Genomic DNA, 25,564 nt, shown 5'->3' on the forward strand with positions numbered 1-25,564 from the left:
TTCACGTTTTTGAAATGTGGGAGGAAAGTGGAGTACCCAGAGAAAATCTACGCAGGCCAAGGGAGAACATGCAAACAAATTATATTAATTATTTTAATTTCTGTATCATTTGAATTTATTGTATTGTATTTTAATGTTTTTAAATGTGGTACATTTTACATTTGTGCTTATACAAAGGGATATTTTTTTTTGGATTTTTACATTTTTATTTATTTTAATTTTCAAAAATTATTATTATTATGTTTTTTTTAATGGGAGTGACCCTACTTACATTTTTTTAGGATCGTTACATTGACCCCAATATTCAAGAAATTATTGTATTGACCCCAACAATCTACTAATGATTCATACAGTACCTGAGAAATATGATTTTTTTCTTAATATTTTTTGACACATTTGAAGTCCCCATTAAAAACCATGAACATGGAGGTGAAAATTGTCAATCTGGTTGCAGCTTAAACGTGAGAAATTGGAAATTCAACAATTTCAAGCCTATTTTAGGGTGCGGCTTATACGCGAGTAAAATGGTACACACACACATTTAAATACAAATATGGAGGTGAAAATTGTGAATCAGGAGGCGGCTTATACGAGAGAAATTGTAAAAATTAATATTAAGGCAATTTAAGGGTGCGGCTTGTTTCGAGTAAAACGGTATATATGTATACGTGTATGTATGTGCATATAAGTAAATGTATATACATATATGTATATGCATATGTACAGTGTTCCCTCGCTACTTCGCGTTTCAGCTACCGAAGAAGAAAATACAAATATTACATTGAAACAACACATTTTACAGTTATTTTTTGTTATAACATGAATTTCCCTCTCTCTACCCGTATTCTATATGGCGTACTGTAAAAAGGGGGGAATTTTTTTTTTTAAATATTAAAAAAATATATATATACATTTTTTGAATTAAAATCAAATGAAGCATTTTTGAAGGGGAATCCCTACTTGGCGGAAATTCACTTATGGCGGGTGGTCCCGATCCCCATTAACCATGATAAACGAGGGAACATTGTATAGGCAATTTAAGGGTGTGGCTTATATGCGAGTAAAACAGTATACTATATGTATATGTACGCATACGTATATGTATGCGTATACACACACACACACACATATATATATACATACACACACACAAATATGGAGATGACAATTGTGAATCAGGAGGCGGCTTATACGAGAGAAATGGTCAAATTCAACCATTTTAAGGCAATTTAAGGGTGTGGCTTATATGCGAGTAAAACAGTATACTATATGTATATGTACGTATACGTATTTGTATATATGTACGTTTATGTATATGTACGTATATATGTATATGTATATATGTATATGTATATATGTATATGTATATATGTATATGTATATATGTATATGTATATAAGTATATGTATATAAGTATATGTATATAAGTATATGTATATATGTACATGTATATATGTATATGAATATATGTATATACATATATATCTATATATACAAATATGGAGATGAAAATTGTGAATCAGGAGGCGGCTTATACGAGAGAAATTGTAAAAATCAATGATTTTAAGGAAATTTAAGGGAGTGGCTTATATGCTACTAAAACGGTATATATGTATATACATATATATCTATATATATGGAGATTAATATTGTGAATCAGGAGGCGGCTTATATGAGAGAAATAAAAAAAATCAATCATTTTAAGACAATTTAAAGGTGCGGCTTATTTGCGGGTAAAAACGGTAAATATATATATATACAAAAATCCAAGTCAAATAATCAAGACAGGTAAATTACAAATTATTCCTTACTTTCCCCCATTTAGCCCCACCCCCCCTTCCATGAACTTTTACCAAAGGGGGGGTGGGGCGCCTTACCTCCAATATCTGGCCTCAGAGTCCTATCATAATCCTTGAGAAGATTGTTAAGAATCAAAGTGGCGTCCTCTTGATGCGACCTGGGCGCCCGCATTTGATTGACAGCCGGATGATGAAGCTCCTCATCGTGGTCGCCGCCACTCGGCTGCTGGCAGCTGCAACACAATCGCCTCGTTAGTCTCCCCGGCGACCAATCCCCCGAGTTGATTTCCCCTTTAAAAAAACTCACCGAACGGCACCAACGACCACGACGAGCGAAAAGAGGACCACCCTCAACTTGATGGTCATTTTGGCCGCGGGTAACGTAGGTAGGGTTTAGTCCCGCCCCCCTCCCTAGCGCGCGGGGGTGAAAAGTGTCGTCTCCGACGGCGAGGCGCTCGTCAAACGAGTGCGTCGGCTCAACTTCCACGCGCTTTCCTCCGCTTGGCTCGTCGTCGCCGGCGAGCGAGCGAGCGAGCGCCCGAGCGCAGCTGGGCTGGCGGCGCTCCTCTCCCGGCGAGGGGGCGGGGCTTCCGTTTCTTTTTTTTTCTTTTTTTTCCCCGTCTTCTCCCTTGACGATCGATCGGCGATCAACGGAGAGGGCGCGGGGGGTGCCGGGGCGTCACGTGTGGCGCTTCCAGCTGCGCCCGTCCCTGGGAGACGCGTCTGAAAGTAGACGTGGCGAGTGACTCATCGCCGTACACAACAAGTGGAATTTGTCACCTGATGTGTACGTGGGAGGCTTGTTTTTAGTTTTTAATGTTTTAATAGTAGTTGCCATTGACGGTAATGGACGTCCAAATTGATTTGGGCATGAATGACATCATTGTTTGTGGGTGTACTGTCACTTTAAATGATTATTCTTATATTCTTGTATTAACATGGGCAAGTTTAATTAGTCCTCGGAGGCCCATAATAGATGTAATAGACGTCCAATCTGATTTGGGGGTAAATTGACACCATTTTAGATATAATTTTTAGATTTTTTTTATGAAAATGGATTAAAAGAACTGGATTAAAAGCACTGAATATTTCGTTTTGTAGAGATCTAAAACAATGTTTATTTTAGATTTTTTAAATATTTTTTTAGATTTTACAAAATGATTTTTGAACTAAAAATTGAGAAAAATGGATTGAAAATGACCATTTTTTATTTAAAAAAAGGGGAAAATCAGGATATTTAATCTACATCATATATAGTTTTTTTAATAAATGGATTAAAAGAACTAAATTAAAAGCCCTGAATATTCAGTTTTTTATAGATCTAAAACAATGTTTAATTAAGCTTTTTTAAATATATTTCTTAGATTTTACAAAATAATTTTTGAACTAAAAACTGAGAAAAAATTTGATTAAAAATTACCATTTTTGATTTAAAAAGGGGGAAAATCAGGAAATTTCATATTTAGATTTTTTTTATTTTTATAAATGGATTAAAAGAACTGGATTAAAAGCCCTGGATATTCCGTTTTTTATAGATCTAAAACAATGTTTATTTGAGCCTTTTTTAATATATTTTTTTAAATTTTACAAAAAGATTTTTGAACTAAAAATACAGAAAAAATATTAAAACATGACAATTATTGATTTAAAAGGGGAAAATCAGGAAATTTAATATACATCACATTTAGTTTTTTTGATTAATTCATTAAAATACCTGAATATTTAGTTTTTTTATAGATCTAAAACAATGTTTATTTTCGCTTTTTATATATATTTTTTTAGATTTTACAAAATAATTTTTGAACTAAAAACTCAGAAAAAATGGATTCAAAAAATAAAATTATTGATATAAAAGGTGGAAAATAAGGACATTTAATATACATCTATACTCATTTTAATTTGTTCCTAAAACAGAAAGTCGGCGCTCATCATTTACTTTCCCGGGCCACACAAAATGATGCGGTGGGCCACATTTGGCTCCCGGGCCGCCACTTTGACACACGTGATCTATACTATACATTATACTATATATTACAGAGCATGTTTCTCTCCTTTCTTCTCCTCAAACAATAGCAATTCAAACTGAACGTCCGCCCACAAAGCCGAAGCCATTTTAGAAGCTTCATTGCCCTCTAGAGGATAAAGTTGACATTACAACCATTGCCTTCATAAAAGCACAATCGTAACCAATGGATTTATCGAAGCATAAATTGTAAATGCATGTCAATCATATTAAAGGAAATGTCACATACATAAAAAATAAAATGTAAAATATATAAATAAAATAAAAATGAATACTTTTTATGAAATGCATGTTGCGTTAAAAAAACAGTATGACTCTTAATTTCAGATCGAAATAGCCAATTTTAAATACAACCTATTTAAATGTAACACTTTTCAGCTTTATTATTTATTTATCATGAATTATTCTTATTATTATTGTTATTCAAAGTTGTAAAAATGACTAGATAAAGTGTATGGCTTTTTAAATTAATAATAATTTAATAATAACATTTTTTTAAACATTAACATAAATCCATCCACATAAAGTATTACACTATTTTTTTTTCAACATAATTTTTCTTCCAGTTCTCCAAAACAAAATGGACACCAACAATTCTCGTTTTGTTAAGTTTTGTTTTATTTTTTGCTTTTTTTAAAAATATGACTAAATAAAGTGCACAGTTTTTTAATTTCATAACAACATGTTTTAAACATTAACATAAACCCACCCACAAAAAGTATTACACCTATTTTTTTAATTTTTTACATAATTTTTTTTCCAGTTCTCCAAAACAGATTGGACACTGAAATTTCTCGCAAATTATCCGTATTTTTCACAAAAAAAAAAAAAAAATGACTAAATCAAGTGTACGGCTTTTTTTAAATTTAATAATAATTTAATAATAGCGACATTTTTTAAATATTAACATAAATTCATCCACATAAAGTATTATACTCCTGTTTTATTTATTTTTTTTAAATAGTTTTTCTTCCATTTCTCCAAAACAAAATGGACACTGCATTTTCTCGCAAATAAGCCCTATTTTTCGCAAAAAAATATGACTAAATCAAGTCTAGTTTTTTTTAAATCTAATAATAATTTAATAATAACGACATTTTATTAACATAGATCCACCCATATTAAGTATTACACGATTTTTTTTATTTTTTACATAATTTTTCTTCCAGTTCTCCGAACCAAAATGGACATCAAAAATTTCTCGCATATAAGCCGTATTTTTCGCATTTTTTTTAAAAATATGACTAAATAAAGTGTACCGTTTTTTAATTTAATAACATTTTTTAAACATTAACATAAATCCATCCACATAAAGTATTACACCTATTTTTTAATTTTTTTACATAATTTTTCTTCCAGTTCTCCAAAACAAAATGGACACCAAAATTTCTCGCATATAAGCCGTATTTTTTGCATTTTTAAAAAAAAATATGACTAAATAAAGTGTACAGTTTTTTTAATTTAATAATAATTTAATAACAACATTTTTTAAACATTAACAATAATCCATCCACATTAAGTATTACACTCCAATTATATTCAATTTTTTTACATAATTTTTCTTGCAGCTCTCCAAAACAAAATGGACACCAAAAATTTCTCACATATAAGCCGTATTTGTCACAATTTTTTTTATGACTAAATCAACTAAACTACTAAAAACAACATGAAAAAACAATTTTAATAAGATGGATTTATGTTAATATCATACTTTGTATGTTAAAAAAAATGTGTTCATAAAACAGTGAAATCTAAAATTGGATTTATTTACTCACCAAAAAAAAAACAGAAGAGGAAGAGATTGTCTATTTGTCCAAAAGTGTCACTCGGGACAGGATTAGTGTCAAGAAAGACGGCGGCGGTGTCTCCGTCTGGGTGACAAAATATCCAATCTTCTTCTTTCCGGCAAAAAAGTGAGTGACCTATGGAAAAAAACAATAAAAAAAATAAACATGACACCCAAAGCTGCAGCCTTGAGAAGTCCAATATCGATCATGTGAGATTGACGAAGTCCCACACTCACTAGATTGTTTACTCTTTAGGGCATCGTTGTCAAAGTGGCGGCCCGCGGGCCAAAAGTGGCCTGCCGGATCATTTTTCGTGGCCCGGGAAAGTCAATGATGAGTGCCGACTTTCTGTTTTAGGATCAAATTAAAATGAAGAGTATAGATGTATATTAAATTTCCTGATTTTGCCCCTTTTAATCAATAATTGTCATTTTTTAATCATTTTTCTGTTTTTAGTTCAAAAATTATTTTTGTAAAATCTAAAAATATATTAAAAAGCTAAAATAAACAGTTTTATAAAACACTGAATATTCATGGCTTTTAATCCAGTCCTATTAATCCATTTATTTTAAAAAAATGTAAATATGATGTATATTAAATTCCCTGATTTCCCCCCCTTTTAAATAAAAAGGTCATTTTTTAATTATTTTTTCCCCTATTTTTTTAGTTCAATATTTTTTTTGTTAAATCAAAAAATATATTAAAAAATGCTAAAATAATTTGTTTTAGATCTATAAAAAATATTATTCAAAGCTTTTAATCCCTTAAAAAAAACTAAATATTATATCTAAAATGTTTTTTTATAAATAGATTAAAAACCCTGAATATTCCGTTTTTTATAGATCTAAAACAATATTTATTTTAACATTTTGAATATTCCATTTTTATAGATCTAAAATAATGTTTATTTGAGCTTTTTTTAAATATATTTTCCGATTTAACAAAATGATTTTTTTTAACTAAAAACAGAAAAAAATGGATTAAAAAATTACAATTATGGATTAAAATAACTGGATTAAAAACCCTGAATATTCCGTTTTTTTAAAGATCTAAAACAATATTTATTTCAACATTTTTTAAACATATTTTTAGATTTTACAAAATGTTTTTTGAACCAAAGAAAACTGAAAAAAAATGATTTAAAACAATGAAATTTATTTAAAAGGTGGAGAAAAAAATCTGGAAATTTAATATACATCTATATTTTAATTTCATCCTAAAAGCCTAAAAGTCAGCACTCATGATTGACATTCTCGGACCGCCCAAAACAATGCGGGGGGCCACATCTGGCCCCCGAGCCGCCACTTTGACACCGTTCTTTAGGATATGAGACAAAAATTGAATCACCACCAAAAACTGGGGATAAAAATGGTAATAAAAAGGTCTCAACATTAAATATGACAAGAGCTGGAATGAATATAGATACATTTGCATATTAAAAAAAATGTTGTAACCTGAAACGTTCATAGCTCAAGGCATTTGTAAGTAGAGGTATGACTGTAAATATGTAAGATTGTAGCTAAAGGCTAATTTGCATCTTTAGTCCTTTGTGTAAGTACAAGATGAACGATGACACAGACACAGAGTACAATTTTGGAATATAAAGATAAATGTGATATCATGAAAGTGGGACAGAAGAAGAGAAGAAAGGTCAGAACGCCGTTGGGGAGTCGTCCTTAAAGTCCCTCTGTCGTCCTCCTCCCAATTCAAAGTCCACAAGGGTGTCTTTCATCTTTATTTAAGCATTCTTTTGTGTAATGTCCAATATGCCAACCTGACTATTTATTATTCAATTTTGTCATTCATTCATTCATTTTCTGAACTGCTCATCCTCACAAGAGTTGTGGGGGTGCTAGAGCTTATCCTAGCTAACTAATTGGGACACCCTGAATCGGTGGCCAGGGCACAAAAAAAACAATCATATACTAGCTGGGTACAATTTTTGACCCCAGAACTGCTAGGCTGACATGCTAACAGCAAGGTAGCTGCCACAAAGTTAGAGAGGATCCACCTGGGAATCAAACCCTCGACCCAAGAGCTGTGATTCCGGCAAGTTAACGGCCACAAAAGCCCATGAAAACACCACAAAGTGAGGATCCACCTGGGAATCAAACCCTCGAACCCAGAACTGTGATTCCTATGCGATAACGGCAAGCTAACAGCAAGCTAACGGCCACAAAAGCCAAAACAAACTCCACAAAGTGAGGATCCAACTGGGAATCGAACCCTCGACCCCAGAACTGTGATTCCTCCACGCTAACAACAAGCTAACGGCCACAAAATCCAAAACAAACTCCACAAAATGAGGACCCACCTGGGAATAGAACCCTTGGCCCTAGAACTATGAGGCCGACACGCTAACGCCATGCTAACGGCCACAAAACCCATGCAAACTCCACAAACTGAGAACCCACCTGGGAATCAAACCCTCCACCCCAGAACTGTGATTTGTACACGCTAACAACAATCTAACGACAAGCTAATGACAAGCGAACGACGAGCTAACAGCCACAAAACCCCAGAACTGTGATTCCGACATGCTAATGACAAGCTAACGACAAGTTTATGACAAGCTAACGACAAGCTAACAGCCACAAAACCCCAGAACTGTGATTCTGACATGCTAATGACAAGCTAACGACAAGCTAACAGCCACAAAACCCCAGAACCGTGATTCCAACATGCTAACAGCAAGCTAGCTGCCACAAAGTTAGAAAGGATCTACCTGGGAATCTAACCCTTGAGCCCAGAACTGTGATTTCTACACGCTAACAACAAGTTAACGGCCACAAAAACCCAAGCAAACTCAAAAAATGAGGACCCACCCTGGGAATCAAACCCCTGACCCTAGAACTGTGATTCCTACACGCTAACAGCAAGCTAACAACTCCCCCACCAGGCCTCCCTCTGTCCTAATCTGTCCTATTTTAATAAAAGAAAAACCCCTATGACGACACACTTAAAAAAACCGGAAGTCAAGCGCGTCCTCGCCACCCCCTGGCAAACCCACGCACACATACGCACACCCGCGCACACATACGCACACCCGCGCTAATACGCCAGGCGTTCTCCGGTCAAAATCGGATTTTTGAATCTCCCTAATCCCCGGTTACAATCTGCATCCTGCCAGTAAGACTCTGAGCTGGAGGGGGGTGGAGCCTATCCCACTGTCCCGGGACACATGCCCCGCCCACTCGGGTCCTGCTACTCGCAAAGCGGCGTTAGTTGTGGTGGTACGCGCCTCGGCACTTTGGCGTGGGGCGTCCGACCAACCGGTGGGATGGAGGGGGGCTAGGCGGGGTCGGTTGGGGGATACGTGTATTTTTTTTTAGTTTTTTATCGGGTTGGAATTTGATATTTTTTGGCTGAATTGACTTGGAATTCCATCGGGTGGCGAATGCGAAAGGGTGAGTCGGGATCGCGGCTTTCGCCGGCGGCCCTCGGCGAGCTCCGGCCGAAGACCCCCGGAAGGGAAGCGAATCGAAGTCAGAGTCACGTTTGATTGGCCGAGAGAGGACGACTGGCCAGCCAGGGATGAAGAAGAGGAACATGTTCCTCTGCTGGATTTTACCTGTCTTTTGCCTAAGCCGTGTACAAGGAGAACTTCCTTTTATATCGGGGAATGATGCCGCCATGTTGGTTAACTGGTGAGTTGGTGGTTTTTGTTGATGGATTTGGGCCTAGGGATGGTACGACCCAAAACTTTTGCAATTTGTTCTGACTTTGGGCCTAAGGCAAGGGTGTCAGACTCGGGTTGGTTCGGGTTAGGGTTAATGTCAACTGGATTTGAAGTGGGCAGGACCATTTTAGATATAATGTTTAGATTTTTTTAATGGTTTAAAATCCCTGAATATTCATTTTTTTGAAGATCTAAAACAATGTTTATTTTAGATTTTTTTTAAATATATTTTTAGATTTTACAAAATGATTTTTGTACTAAAAACACAGAAAAAAATGGATTAAAAAATGACTATTATTGATTTAAAAGGGGGAAAATCAAGAAAATTTAAAATACATTGGACCATTTTTGATATAATATTTAGATTTTTTTTAAATAGATTAAAGGCCCTGAATATTATTTTTTTATAGACCTAAAACAATGTTTATTTAACCTTTTTTTAAATATATTTTTAAATTTAACAAAATGATTTTTGAACTAAAAACAGAAAAATGGATTAAAAAATTACAATTATGGACTAAAATAACTGGATTAAAACCCCTGAATATTCCATTTTTTATAGATCTAAAACAATGTTTATTTTAGCTTTTTTTAAATATATTTTTAGATTTTACAAAATGATTTTTGAACTAAAAACGCAGAAAAAATGGATTAAAAATGACAATGATTGATTTAAAAGGGGAAAAATTTGGAAATTTAATATCCATCTATACTCTTCATTTTAATTTGATCCTGAAACAGAAATAATTGACTTTCCCGGGCCACACAAAAAGATGCGTCGGTCCAGATTTGGCCCCCCAACCGCCACTTTGACACCAATGACCTAGGGGAACGCCCAACCCAATACTTTTGTAATCTTTTCCTCTCTTTGGGCCTAGTGGACACCCCGACCCAATACTTTTGATCCATTTAGACTTTAATGCCAGGCCCAATATTTTTGCACCCTTTGTGTGTGTTAAAATATGTGCTGCATTGCATTTGTATGTTTTTTTTTTGAATGGCTTAATTAACGGAATTCCAATGATGAACTTGATTGGACATCACGTGACCTCTCTATTTACGCCCATTTTAATCTAATTTTAAAAATGGTGTTAGGATTATTTGAAGGAGCAAGCGGCAATGTCCCCAACAAAGTTAAACGCTAATGTGGACTAACGACCTTAGGACGACACATTCAGCCACGTTATTTTTAGCCACTTAGCTAGCTAGCTTAGCATACTTTTTGGAGCTATATTTGGGAGCAAGAAATTATCGGCTTGATCTACAAACCTCAAAAATTAAGCCTTTAATAGAATGCATATGACTGATTTAATTTTAATAATTTTATGGAAATAAATGACATTTTAAAAGTGACATCATTTGTTCAAATTTATAATAAAGTGTTATGCCGTGAGTATGTATGACAATGTCATTTAAGTTTTTAAATAAAACAAATACTAGCAACCTAATAAAGATATTATGACATTCTGGGACATTATTAATATTTGGGATTTTATTAAAGTTAAAGTATCTTATGAAAGTTAAAATATATATATATATATATATATTTTTGCTTTTGTGCTGAGTCATAGTAGCAAAAGTGGAAACTAGAACTCAGCACTACATGGTTAAATTAAAATATATAAATAAAAGAAATATTTCTATATATATATTTTATTATTATTATTTTTAATTTGTATTTTTTCTTAAAGTTTATACAAATGTCAAAATCCTCGCTGAAACTCATAAGCACTGTAGTAAAATAAGAAAAAAATATATATACTGTATAGATATATGTATATATTTATATACAAAGTCATACCTCTACTTACAAATGTCTCTAGGTACAAACATTTCAGGTTACATTTTTTTTTTAAATGCAAAAGAGTGACTCCAGATACAAAAAAAGATCCAAGTGACGAAATCCCCCAAAAAGTAAATGCGTTTCTTTATCTGTTATTTTATTTTGAAATTATCGTCAGCCATGAAGACAACAATTTTTTAATGTCAATTTCCTTATATTTTTTTCTCATTTTGTGCGTTTGCTCACATCTTTCATACAAAATTGGGACATTTTGACGCATTTTAAGGGTTTAGTTGGAAGTTGTTTGAGGACCTTGAAACCAATGAGAAAACTACATCTAAAGTACACTCTACTTTAGAAAGTTTCAAGTTACAAAAAAGTTTTGGAACCAATTTATTTCCTAAGTAGAGGTATGACTGTATTCTGGTTTTTGACAGAATTATTATTATATTATATTTGAATTTTTAATTACCTATTTTAAAGGATTTAGTTGGTAGTTGTTTGAGAGAATGAAATAATTTACATATAAAGTACACCACTACTTACAAAATTTACAAAAAGTTATGAAAAAAAGAGTTGGAAACAATTAAATTCGTAAGTAGAGGTATTCTGTATTTTTATGATAGTTATTTTATTATATTAGAATTTTATTGACCTATTTTAAAGAATTTAGTTGGTAGTTGTGTGAGATAATTTACATATAAAGTACACCTCTTCTTACGAAATTTTCAAGTTATGAAAAAGTATTGGAAACAATTAATTTTGTAAGTAGAGGTATGACTGTATTATGGTTTTTATGATAGAATTATTTTAATATTATATTAAATTTTTAATGACCTATTTTAAAGGATTTAGTTGGTAGTTGTGTGAGAGAATGAGAGAATTTACATATAAAGTACACCACTACTTACAAAACTTACAAAAAGTTACGAAAAAAGAGTTGGAAACAATTAATTTCGTAAGTAGAGGTATTCAGTTTTTTTATGAGTTATTTTATTATATTAGAATTTGAATGACCTATTCTAAAGGATTTAGTTGGGAGTAGTGAGATAATTTACATACAAAGTACACCTCTACTGACCAAATTTTCAAGTTACAACAAAAGTCTTGGAACCACTTAATTTCATAAGTAGAGGTATTCTGTTTCTTATGATACATATTTTATTATATTAGAATTGTAATGACATATTTTAAAGGATTTAGTTTGTAGTTGTGAGAGAATTTACATATAAAATACACCTCTACTTACAAAATTTTCAAGTTACCAAAAAGTATTGGAACCAATTAAATTCGTAAGTAGAGGTATTCTGTTTTTTATGATAGTTATTTTATATAAGAATTTTAATGACATATTTTAAAGGATTTAGTTGGCAGTTCTGAGATAATTTACATATAAAATACACCTCTTCTTACGAAATTTTCAAGTAATGAAAAAGTATTGGAAACAATTAATTTTGTAAGTAGAGGTATGACTGTATCATGGTTTTTATGATAGAATTATTTTATTATTATATTAAATTTTTAATGACCTATTTTAAAGAATTTAGTTGGTAGTTGTGTGAGAGAATTGAGATAATTTACATATAAAGTACACCACTACTTACAAAACTTACAAAAAGTTACGGAAAAAAGAGTTGGAAACAATTAATTTCGTAAGTAGAGGTATTCTTTTTTTAATTATATTTATTTTTGTATGTATAGTAGAATTTTAATGACCTATTTTAAAGGATTTAGTTGGTAGTTGTGTGAGAAAATGAGAGAATTTACATATAAAGTACACCTTTACTTACGAAATCTTCAAGTTAAGACAAAAGTATCAGAACCAATTAATTTCGTAAGTAGAGGTACGACTACATATATATATTTTTCAATAGGGGTGACCTTACTTAGCGATTTTTCAATGATGATAAAGTGGATGAACTAGTATTCCATTTCAATTTTACATAAGAGTATTAAGCAGATGCCTTTCAATGACCCGCACGCCGCCACCCCTCCCTCCACGTGTCACAGCTGGCCGTCCAATCCAATTCCGGCACGCATACAGGTCGAATTCCACGTTTTTTCGACTACTATCAGATAATGAAATCTCCGAGACGGCAAAACTAACGCGGGTGCCCTCGGAGATTCCGTCCATCGTTTGGCACAATAAATAAATAAATAAACTGGGTACAGGCGAAGGCCCCGGGCGACCAATCGCTCGATCTGTGATGTCATGTCTTATGCAAAAAGCTGACGGCGAGCGTCGGCGTGGGGGTGGCCGTTTGTTGCTCGGGGATTAAGCCCAGGCTTGTGGGTTTGTGTGTGTGTATGTGTGGGTTTGTGTGTGGGTATGTGTGTTCACACCAGGGATAAGTGTTGTGCCCAGGGCTCGTAGACAGCTGCTTGTGTGAGGGATAGGCTACTCTCCCGCGTCGCTCGCTCATTGACTCTGATCCCAGATAAAGTCTACCACGTTTACGATAGACCAGGGGTGGGCAAACTTTTGGGCCCAGGAGGGGCGGGGCACGTTGACTTTAAAAGTGTAACAGATGGGGCGGGGTCAGGAAAAGATAGGATATATATAAAAAAGTGCATCTGTTAACAGTACGTATGAAACAAACAGGAATAAAGGACTCAAGTATTGACATACTCATTACTGATTGTTAAAGTAAAAAGTATAAAGGACAAAGTAAAGGAATGTATTAAGAAATATTAAAATGTCATTTAGAAAAAGATAGCGGTAAAACACCAAAAACAAATCAGACATTAAACAGTACTTAGATATTAAACTCTCTCTCATGAATGAATATATTTTTGAAGGCTTTTTTCAACAGTAAACTACACCATTTGATTGGCGACCAACGGAGACCAATCGTCCGGGTGACCAAACGTCCGGGCGACCAAGAGACCGGGCGACCAAAAGACAGGGCGACCAAAAGACAGGGCGACCAAAAGACCGGGCGACCAAAAGACCGGGCGACCAAACATCCGACGTCCAAAAGACCGGACGACCAATCGATCTGGTGACCAAAAGACCGGGCGACCAATCGTCTGCCGGCCAATCGATTGGGTGAACAAAAGACTGGGCGACCAATCGTCTGCTGACCAATCAATCGGGTGACCAATCGTCTGGCGACCAATCGACCGTTCGACCAATCACCCGGCGACCAATCACCCAACGACCGATCATCCAGCGACCAAAAGAACGAGCGACCAATCACCCGACGACCAATCATCCAACGACCGATCATCCGGCAACCAAAAGACCGGGCGACCAATCACCCGACGACCAATCATCCAACGACCGATCATCCGGCGACCAAAAGACCGGGCGACCAATCACCCGACGACCAATCACCCAACGACCGATCATCCGGCGACCGATCATCCGACGACCGATCATCCGGCGACCAATCATCCGACGACCAATCATAGGGTGACCAAAAGACCGGGCGACCAAACGTCCGGTCAAGGGGAATCCAATCCGTTTAGACTGGGAACGTTAGTTCAGTTAACTTCTCAAACTAAAAGTTCCCCCAAGCGAGAAAACGCGGCGACTCTAAAAGAGCGCCAAGCTAACAGGATGAAGTCGCCCACAATTATTTTGGTCAGGTCTGGATTAGCCTATGTTCGCCAACTAATTTAGGCCAGCCTTCAATCAGTAGGGCTTTCCCAAAATAAAATGGCCGACTGGCAAGGACAGGTATAAACGCCGCGGTCTTTAAAAAAAAAAAACTATCTGCTAAAGCAGGGGTGTCTAACTCCCTTTGGTCTGCGAGCCGAATACGGCTTAATTTGAGATCAAGCCAGTAAACTCATTGCAAAGTGACATAGAACTAACAATAAACCCACTTTTTTCCCTTTGTATTAGTCACTAATACTAATAATTAGTGCAAAGAATGAGTAAATTATCAAAATGTTTATTAAAATAATTTTCCTTTTACATTATAAACAATATACTATGAACAAGAGAATAACATAAGAACATGAATTAAATGTCAATTCATGTTGTCTGCACGTACTAAAACACTGCGCCCCTAGCGGATAATATAAGAACTACAAATTTTAAAGAAAATTCAGTTTTTTTTTTATACAATGCAGCTTTCTTCCCCGGGCCGTACCAAACCACCTGACGGGCCGGGCCGTATGTTTGACACCCCTGTGCTAGAGCTTCTCGGGCTAAAAGGATGAGGTCGTTATGTGCGTATATCGCTGGGATGGCGTCATTAGTCGGGGGAAGCACATTTGACTGCAATCCAATTACAGGGGAAGGGGCCACATGGGACTGCTGTGTCAAAGTGGAACCTTAATCGCCTTACAGGGATGCCCTGCAGGTGAGAGGTCTCTACATTATAGCAATAATACATACAACAAGGGTGTCCCAACCAGGCCCCGCCCCCCACTCCATCGAGTCATGTACAATACAACCCCTAAACCACTACGGTAATCCCTCAAATATCGCGGGTTCACGACATCACAGATTTTTTTCTGGGGGAATTTTTTCAAATTGTTTTTTTATATGACTTAAATCTATTTATTTTAAAATGTTATTTTTCTATTATTAATGTATTTATTATGTGAAAAGGGGGATTTTTTTTTATTTTTAAGAAAATTGTATGAATTAATTAATTTATTTATTTTTGTAAGTTCATAAAAATGTGAAAAGGTTGATTTTTTTCTAATTTTCAAGAAAATTTTATTAATTAATTTATTTGTTTTGTAAGTTCATAAAAATGTAAAAAGGGGAATTAAAAATAATAATAGTAATAATAATTTAACAAAATTATTAATTTATTAATTCATTTTGTAAGTTCATGAAAATGCAAAAAGGGCAAAATTTAAAAAAATGTTTTTAATGTATTTAATTTATTTATTTATTTTGTAAGTTCATAAAAATGTGGAAAGGGGAATTAAAAATAATAATAGTAATAATAATTTAACAAAATTATTAATTTATTAATTCATTTTGTAAGTTCATGAAAATGCAAAAAGGGCAAAATTTAAAAAAATGTTTTTAATGTATTTAATTTATTTATTTTGTAAGTTCATAAAAATGTGAAAAGGGGAATTAAAAATAATAATAGTAATAATAATTTAACAGAATTATTAATTAATTCATTCATTTTGCAAGTTCATGAAAATGCAAAAAGAGCAAAATTTAAAAAAAATGTTTTTTTATGTATTTTATTTATTTTATTTATTTATTTATTGTGTAAGTTCATAAAAATGTGAAAAGGGGAATTAAAAATAATAATAGTAATAATAATTTAACAAAATTATTAATTCATTAATTATTTTTTGTAAGTTCATAAAAATGTGAAAATCGACACTGAAACTCACAAGCAGAATCCACTTCCAACTAGAACTCAGCACTGATGTAAAAAAAATACAAAAAAATATATACCGTATTTTCACGACTTCAAGGCGCACTTAAAAGTCTTCAATTTTCTCCAAAGTAGACAGTCCGCCTTATAATCCAGTGCGCCTTATATATGAAAAAAAAAACAGAAAACCAAAAACGAGAAACCACCACTGTCGGATATTAAAAAAACACAAACGCCTGAAGTTAAACAATACTGTTAAATATGTAGATGCCATCTTAGTTTACAAAATCTTCCATCAAATAGCTCCTCCACCACTGCAAGATTTTATACAAAAAATCCAAAACATCAACAATGGCTGGCTCTAGAGGTGACTGTAAAGTAGTGAGTGCTTCACACCTGGAAGTCAATAGCAATTACCCTATTTTCACCACTAGAAGGCGCACTTCAAAGTCTTACATTTTCTCCAAAATAAACAGTGCGCCCTATAATCCAGTGCGCCTTATAATACAGTGCACCTTATACTCCAGTGCGCCTTATATATGGAAAAAATGTCATTCCTTGAGGGTGCGCCTTATAATGCGGTGCGCCTTATAGTCGAGAAAATACGGTATACATATTTATAAATTGGATTAAAAGAACTGGATCAAAAACTCTACGGTTTTTACAGTGGTCTTGACAAAGACAGTTATGGATTCTTACACATGAGTAGGTCACAACTATATGACGAGGTATAAGGATTCAAATTCCCCTGGGTAAATGTTCCCGCATCTTACGCAATATTATAAAAAATATCAGCGAGATGGTGATTGAAGTTCAGTGAACTTTACGACTTCAACGGAGCACAAAATATTGCAAAAATCGAGTCAACCAGGCGGTTAGGAGGCCATCTTGGAATCCCCGAGAGACCCACCTCGGCATTCCACCCCAGTGCAAGATTCAGTTCTAAGATGGAGGGTTCCATTCCCAAAGGATTCCGTTGTTGCGTACTCCGGTTTCCTCCAAAAAAAATGCATGCTAAGCTAATTGTATGCTAAATTGTTGTGGCTTGGATTGGTTGTTTGTATCGTGACTTGCGATTGGGCCATATTCAGCAGGGATTGGCTCCAGCACCCCCGCAAAATTTGTGAGGATAAATGATATTAACAATTTATTTATGAAGAAAAGAGGAATTTTGATAGATATTGATAAAATAAAATATTTTCGGTTTTCCACTTTATTATTGAACATAATTAAAAAGTATTTAGTTTCCTTTTGAAGTTAAAAACAAATAAAATAAAATGTATTAAAAAATAAATATTTGTTTAAAAGATATTTAGTTTCAAATGAAAACTAAAGAAAATAAAATGTATTAAAAAATAAATACAATTTATACAAACATTTTCTGTTTTCCACTTTATTATTTAATATAATTAAAAAATATTTAGTTTCATTTTGAAATGAAAAACAAATAAAATAAAATGTATTAAAGAATAGATAAAATTTTAAAAGATATTTAATTTCCTTTTGAAATGAAAATTTAAAAAAAAATGTATTAAAAAATATTTACTATTTAAAAAAATATTTTCTGTTTTCCACTTTATAATTAAAAATTATTTAGATTCCTTTTGTAAACAAATTATAAAAAAAACGTTTGCCTATACTTAGAACTAAATTCCCACAAAAATATTAAATTGCAATAATTTTGTTGACCATTTTAAAATTAGTTTTACATTTACTAAACAATTATAATAATCAATAATTACCTAACCAAATATTAAAATGACTGAACATACATTTTAATGAATTTAAAATAGTACTAATTAAGTAATTCACGTGTCAATTTATAGAGTAAATATAATGGAAATATACATTTTTATGAATTGTTTGTTTAATAAAAGATAAATCCAAAAAATAAAAAATATGAAATTATTTTTGGTCATTTTAAAGCTTGGTAAGATAGTTAAAATATATATAATATGTATAATAATCCATGAAAAATAGGCAATACCATGAAAATGTGAATAATATTTTTACACTTTTATAGTCTTCATATGAGTGAAATTTTGAATTACTTCACAAAACAACCACCGAGTGTCGCTGTTACACTTTAAAATAATTTCAGCTCTCTTTCGCAAGTAAACCAACTCATTTTTTAGACCTCAATCGTCGTTATGGTTTAATAATGAATAGACTCGTTAATCGCCAATTTTTGTGATATTAAATAGATCATTAATAGACATTAAAATGCGTCTAAATTGTCCTTTTCTTAGATGCAAATATTCCCCTCTTTAAATTATTTTCTTTTTTGGTAAAAGATGCATTCAATACTTTTTTGAACATTTCTTTTTTTAATTAGAATAAAAATATTCATGGTTACAAAGTGTATGAAGAGCTGAACTTACCATTTCTGTGTCAGGCGCTGGAACAAAGCTTGTGCCAAAAATATCTGTCTTGATCCGTCTGTGTTGAAAGAACATGGAGGAAAATTTCAAAAACAGGTTTAAATTTGGAACACTGGCGTTTATTTAGTTTGGGAGCAAAGAATGGAACAATAAAAATGTAAAAAGAAGGGGCTCAAATAAAGATATTTTACCTGAAAAGAATGCAAAAAGGGGAAAAAATCATTGCCAAATAATCGTAATATCTCCAAAATTGTGTTCAAATCTGCGTAAGGTGATAAAATGATAATTATTGTAAAAATGTTTTTATCAATGTTAATATTAAAAGCTTTCGAAAAAAAAATAATAATGCAAACTGTAATTACGCCATATGGCCACCACGGAGAATGGGGGCGCTGTTGTAGGATGAACGCTCGGTCCAGAAAAAACATTCAGGAGAAGAGGATGTTGAAGAAATGTGTTTTTAGCATGTTAGCAATAGAGGCTATTATGCAAAAAAAACGACAATAACACTGCCAAAATTTGCGATTATAATATATATATTTTTTTTTTATTGTGATAATTTTTGAAAGAGTTTCTAGAGTTGACGGTTCAATCCCAGGTGTGTCTTAACTCTGTGGAATGTGCATGTTTTCGTGGGTTTTCTCCGGGTTTCCTCCTACATCCCCATAACATACATGCTAAGCTAAGGCTATGCTAAATTGTTCCTAGTAACAAGTGATTGGTTGTCTGTCTCATGCCCTGTGATTGGCTGCCCACCAGGGTGTCTCCCCCGCCTAGTGCCCGTAGTTAGCTGGGGTGGGCTCCAGCACCCCCAGTTCGGAAAATGAATGAAAAAAATATTCGCCAGTTATTGTTTCTTTGAGATTTCTTTCAATTGCTTAATTTCTGACACTAACTCCGCCCCCATGTCTTGAAAACCTAGTGACCCCCCTGGCAATCCCCTCCCCCCCCAAAAAAATCACAAGCCACACCCACCTGAGAGACCAGGCATCCAAAATCTTGGAGAGCACGGCGCCGTTGTTGCTTGGTCGCCGCCTCATTTCGAGTCTAGGGGGCGACGTGCAGTAGCTGCGAAAAAAAAAATTGGCACCCGTGTTAGTTCAAATGCGGGTGTGTCAAATGGCGTGTGGTTAATTTGACCCGCCATCGAGGATAATCTTGTGTTGAATTATTCAATCCGAGTGATGACTGTTATTACAAGCAGAGTCAATTACAGCGCCACTGAGTTTGTGTGTGTGTAAACTGTGGGCGGCACGGCGGTCGAGTGGTTAGCGTGTTGGATTCGCAGTTATGGGGACGAGGGTTTCATTCCCAGGTGGGCGGGGTTTACATGGACGTACCGGGCTTGTGAGGGTTTTTATTGGGTACTTCAGTTTCCTCCCACGACCTAAAAACATGCTAAAGTGGCTAGTTTAAGACTGTAAAATTGCCCTTAGCTATGATTGGTTGTCTTTTTGGTCAGCCATTGGCTGGCCACCGATTCAGGGTGTTGTCCACTACCTGGCTGGGATATGCTCCAGCACCCCCTGCGAGCCTGGTGAGGATAAGTGGTTGGGAAAATTAATTAATGAATGTTTTTGTTGAAAGGTATATGGCTGTAGGTACTTTATTTGAGGGTATAAGAGAATTAAATGGAGGGAAAATGAATGGATTCATATTTACATTAAAAATGTATGAGTAGTTGTAATTTCTGGATATGCTCCAGCACCCCCTGCAACTCTTGTGAGGATAAGCGGTTCAGAAAAGGAATTGATGGCTATATAAACTTTATTTTGAGGATGTAAGACGACGGTGTAGGACCATTTTAGATATAATATTTAGATTTTTCAAAATAAATGGATTGAAATCCCTGAATATTCAGTTTTTTTAAATAGATCTAAAACAATGTTTATTTTAGCATTTTGAAAATACATTTTTAGATTTTACAAAATGATTTTTAAACTAAAAACACAGAAAAAAAATGGATTAAAAAATGACAATTATTGATTTAAAAAGGGCGAGAAAAAAAATCAGGAAATTTAATATACATCAATACTCATTCATTCATTTGTATTTGACCCTAAAACAGAAAGTCAGCACTCATTTACTTTCCCGGTCAACAAAAAAAATGATGCGGCGGGCCAGTTTTGGCCCCCGTGCCGATACTTTAACACCACTGTGAATTATAAGAGATTACGCTGAATATTTACATTAAAATATATGACTATACATAATTAATTTGTGGATATAAGCGCATACGCGGTTCGGAAAATGAATCATTAGTGCTCGGGATTTGTTCCCTTACAAAACATTCATGACCACACGGCCACCATTTTGTCGCACGGCCACCATTTTGTCGTCTCGGTGTTTAAAGCTAGCTAGCTAGTTAGCTAACTAGTTAGCCTTATGTTCACTGGATAGACCTTCAGTACGGCTTACTATAACACTAAAACAAGTCAACGCTTATGAATGGTATCATTAATGGTTGAACCACGACTATAACAAAAACTTTTAGTAAGCTAATTCGACGTTGGAAAGCAAAAATAAAAAGTTTTTGAACCTACGTACCTTTTGAATGAAGCGTGGTAACAGCCAGGGAGTGAAGTGCACTAACAAAAACCGAATTCTCAGCGGCTCGGCTGGCATTAACGAGCCCACGGCGACCATTTTGTCAAATTAAATGTATTATATTCACTACAAACTTTTCTTTTTCTTCATCTTTTTCCCCTTCCAGGAATGCCGTTGATGGAAATAAGAAGTTGTTCGCCATATATGACACAAGCAGGTACGTAAGTCCAAAATGACCATTTGACCATTCACTTTGCCCTTTAATAAAATAAAATAAATAATAATAATACACATGAAAATAGCGGTCATAGTCATATTGCTATCTATTCCACGCATTGAATAATTAAATTAAATAACACAACTAGACCCCCTCTAGGGATTGGGACTTACCATTTTTAGAGAAAATAAAGGGGAGCTGCAGATGGTGTTAAGAACACTGTAAAAAGTGTCATGCCTAATGGCGTAAACCATTGTCATTCCGATAAAAAATAAATCAATTCAGCATTGTAAACGTTCTAAAACAAGGATTAATTTTTTGACAATGCAATTAAAATGTAAAATAAATGCAATCATATTCATCAAATATATTCAAGAAACCCGTAAGAGCATATTGAATTGAATTAAAATAAATTAATTGTTTTTATCCGCATCCTTAAAACTTTATTTTGCCAAAAAGACCTGTTTTAATAAATAAATAAATTTTAAAAAACACCTAAATGTATATTTGAATCACTCTTGAGGGAAAAAAAATAACGTGTGGACGAGGTGGTAAAAAAATGGAACACCCCTGTTGCGAACATTTCTTACAGAGGGCAAGTATCGAGGCGCGAACGACTCGTGAACGAGCCGAGTCTTGCCGAACCCATCCGAACCGAACCGAGTGCCTTCAACGCCGCCAGCATCAGCAGCAGCGGCGGCGGCATCATCTTCCTCGTCCAACCCCCCCTTTTCCCCAAGATGCGCTATTAAACCCCCCTCCAGTTAGCCCGGAAAAGCTGTCTTTAACATTTTTGGGGGTAACGATGTCAAGCCCTATTTCCAAAGCAGCCTCTCCGACTTTTCTCATGGATAAATCAATGGGTCTGACTCGGATTTTCTACTGAATACCTCTCGTATTTTCCTTTATTTCTTTATTTATCGCCGTCGTCCGTGCTTGTAAACATGTTGACTTTGCACAAGACTCGCCAATTGCGCGTCTTGACCGCACTGGTGGTTGGGTCCATAGTGTGTTGCGCCAAAAGGTGAGCTCTTGCACCCCCAACGTCTCCGAGTCAAGGTTACAAGCCAACCTGGCGTGACGTACGGGTATAATGATGCTTTTTTTTGGTCGATTTCAGTGTCAACGAACCGGGGAATATGTCTTTTGTCAAGGAGACGGTGGATAAACTCCTAAAAGGGTACGATATTCGTCTCCGGCCAGACTTTGGAGGTATTTATTCATCCGTGGGGAATCCGCCCAAACCTTTTTGATTGTTTTTTTTTATTGTAGTTAGGTAATTTTGGCCTATTTTATCTAATAATATTCGATTTAACCTCTTTTTAGGTGCCCCAGTTGCCGTGGGGATGAGTATAGATGTGGCCAGTATAGACATGGTGTCTGAAGTCAACATGGTGAGTGGATTTTTATTCAAAAAAATGTTGATGTCAAATTTTGGCTGGTTTTTGCAATGGTCAATTGAGGCAAATGCCATGGGTGCATTCTATTTAAGGGCGCATCCTCGTTTTTTTTTCGATTATATTACAATACCTGTCAATTACTCTCCTTATTAGTCATTTTAATTCCTCTTATTAAGGGAAAATAAGTTGTAATATGGTGTATACTATATGTGTCAAAGTGGCGGTTGGGGGGCCAAATCTGGCCCGCCGCATCATTTTGTGTGGCCCGGAAAGTAAATCATGAGGGCTGACTTTCTGTTTTAGGATGAAATTAGAATGTAGAGTATTGATGTATATTAAATTTTTTGATTTTTGACCTTTCAAATCAATAATTGTCGTTTTTAATCATTTTTTCTGTTTTTAGTTCAAAAATAGTTTTTATCTATCTAAAACAATTTTTTATTTAGCTTTTTTGAAATATATTTTTAGATTTTACAAAATGATTTTAGATCTAAAAACACAGAAAAATTGATTAAAAAATGACAATTATTGATCTAAAAGTGGGGAAAATCAGAAATTTTAATATACATCATATTAAGATTTTTTTTCATAAACGGATTAAAAGAACTGGACTAAAATCCCTGAATATTCAGTTTTTATAGATCTAAAAAAAAGTTTATTTTGTCTTTTTTTAAAATATATTTTTAGATTTTACAACATGATTTTTGATCTAAAAAACACAGAAAAATTGATTAAAAATGACAATTATTAATTTAAACGGGGAAAATCATGAAATTTAATATCCATCTACACTCTTCATTTCAATTTCATCCTAAAACAGAAAGTCAGCACTCATCATTAACATTCCCGGACCGCACAATATAATGCATCGGGCCACATTTGGCCCCTCAACCGCCACTTTGACACACTTGTGAACTGAACCCTTCAAAACACGTCAAAAAGTTAACATTTCCGTACCCAGAAGCATTTGTAAGTAGAGGTATGACCGAAAAATGAATGAATAAATAACATTAACAACATGAAACATTCTTATGTTAGTAAACTTGCTTTGGCTCCCCCTCTGGTTACAATGTGCGGTTACAATTCCCAAATATAAACCGTCCTGGAAACAGGCGTCAATGTAAATCTCCGTTTGCCGTCCAATACGTTACGTGGCGTGACGTGCGGCAGATTGGATGGTCTTCTTGGAAGCCTCACCACATTTAAATGGCTGCCTTCGCTGGCAGTATATCATTGCCACTCTTAGTCGGAGGAAGAAAACGCTTACACATTTAAAGCATCGAGGGTCCAATCCCGGTGGAATACTATTGGAAATTATATATGGACATCCACTATGAATGGGGTGCCTATATGTTTTGTAGTGTTAGCGTTATTGTCAACTTTTTTGTCGGATTTTTACAGCCTTGATTAGCGCGAATTTGCTTCTTTTTTATGTTATTAATTTTTAATATAGTGGTACCTTGAGATATGAGCTTAATTTGTTGCGGGACTGAGCTCGTATGTCAATTTAAATGAACGTTTCCCATAGAAATGAACTAAAAACTAATTAATTGGTTCCAATTTTCTGGAAAAAACACCAAAAACAGGATTTTGGATTGGAAAAACATTTTTATTTATTATAATTTGACATTTATTCACAGAGTTACACATAACTAGTGGTTTAATAGTACTAAAATGTGTTTAATAGTACTAAAATGTGTTTAATAGTACTAAAATTAGGGACTTTTTGCATGGCAACGCGCTCGTAACATAACTTAAACACATCGCAAACTTGCTTCTTTTTATGTTATTAATTTTTCAATACAGTGAGTGGTACCTTGAGATATGAGCTTAATTTGTTGCGGGACTGAGCTCTTATGTCAATTTACTCGTAACTCAAATGAATGTTTGCCATAGAAATGAACTAAAAACATTTAGTTTACTTTTGAAGTGAAAACAAATCAAATAAAATGTATTAAAAAAATAAATATTAAGAATATTTTCGTTTTCCACTTTAATGAATTGTTTGGTTAATAAAAGAAAATGCCAAAAAATATTAATTATGAAATTTTTCTTGGTCATTTTAGATCTTGGTAAGATAGTTAAAATATATATAATGTATATAATAATCTATAAAAAAAAATAGGCAATAGCGTGAAAATGTGAAGAATTTTTTACACTTTTATCGTCTTCATAAGATTGAGATTTTTAAGCAAAACAGGATTTATTTATTTATTTATTAATAAAGTAACACATAACTAGTGGTTTAATAGTACTAAAATGTGTTTAATAGTACTAAAATTAGAGAAATACTTTTTTGCATGGCAACGCGCTCGTAACATAACATAAACACATCGCGAATTTGCTTCTTTTTACGTTATTAATTTTTAAATATAGTGGTACCTTGAGATACGAGCTTAATTTGTTGCGGGACTGAGCTCATATGTCAATTTACTCGTATCTCAAATGAATGTTTCCCATAGAAATGAACTAAAAACTAATTAATTGGTTCCAATTTTCTGGAAAAAAAACACCAAAAACAGGATTTTGGATTGGAAAAACATTTTTATTTGTTATAATTTGCCATTTATTCACAAAGTAACACATAACTAGTGGTTTAATAGTACTAAAATGTGTTTAATAGAACCAGTGGAATGTTTTTCAAG

At 34.1% G+C, this 25,564-nt stretch overlaps 2 protein-coding genes and 1 long non-coding RNA gene across 6 annotated transcripts in view; 1 reads left to right on the forward strand and 2 right to left on the reverse strand.

Annotated features, from left to right (window-relative positions):
- The window catches only part of LOC144202858 (gamma-aminobutyric acid receptor subunit gamma-3-like), a 42,611-nt gene extending 40,089 nt beyond the window's left edge, over positions 1-2,522 (reverse strand). Inside the window, exons 1-2 of the mRNA XM_077725923.1 lie at positions 2,107-2,522; positions 1,878-2,032 (exon numbers count right to left, since the gene is read on the reverse strand). Of these exons, the coding sequence (XP_077582049.1) occupies positions 1,878-2,032; positions 2,107-2,165 (214 nt within the window). The 5' untranslated portion in view covers positions 2,166-2,522. The remainder of the gene's footprint in view (positions 1-1,877; positions 2,033-2,106) is intronic.
- Positions 2,523-4,943: 2,421 nt separating this feature from the next.
- Positions 4,944-21,737, reverse strand: LOC144197682 (uncharacterized). The gene is made up of 4 exons (XR_013326577.1): positions 21,693-21,737; positions 19,731-19,823; positions 18,756-18,813; positions 4,944-5,744 (listed from the first exon to the last, which is right to left on the reverse strand). It is a non-coding gene; the product is annotated as an uncharacterized LOC144197682 (long non-coding RNA).
- Positions 8,883-25,564, forward strand: part of LOC144197663 (gamma-aminobutyric acid receptor subunit beta-3-like) — a 42,764-nt gene continuing 26,082 nt past the window's right edge. Inside the window, exons 1-4 of one of the 4 annotated variants that reach the window (XM_077718183.1) lie at positions 8,883-9,256; positions 21,469-21,519; positions 22,640-22,731; positions 22,846-22,913. In XM_077718183.1, coding sequence (XP_077574309.1) covers positions 9,144-9,256; positions 21,469-21,519; positions 22,640-22,731; positions 22,846-22,913 — 324 coding nt within the window. In that variant the 5' untranslated portion in view covers positions 8,883-9,143. Of the gene's footprint in view, positions 9,257-21,468; positions 21,520-22,188; positions 22,544-22,639; positions 22,732-22,845; positions 22,914-25,564 lie in introns of those variants that run through there. The other 3 variants (XM_077718192.1, XM_077718200.1, XM_077718207.1) reach the window with 3 other exon arrangements.

The sequence above is a fragment of the Stigmatopora nigra genome, chromosome 1 (assembly GCF_051989575.1).
Source record: "Stigmatopora nigra isolate UIUO_SnigA chromosome 1, RoL_Snig_1.1, whole genome shotgun sequence".
In the NCBI taxonomy this organism is placed as follows: Eukaryota; Metazoa; Chordata; class Actinopteri; order Syngnathiformes; family Syngnathidae; genus Stigmatopora; species Stigmatopora nigra.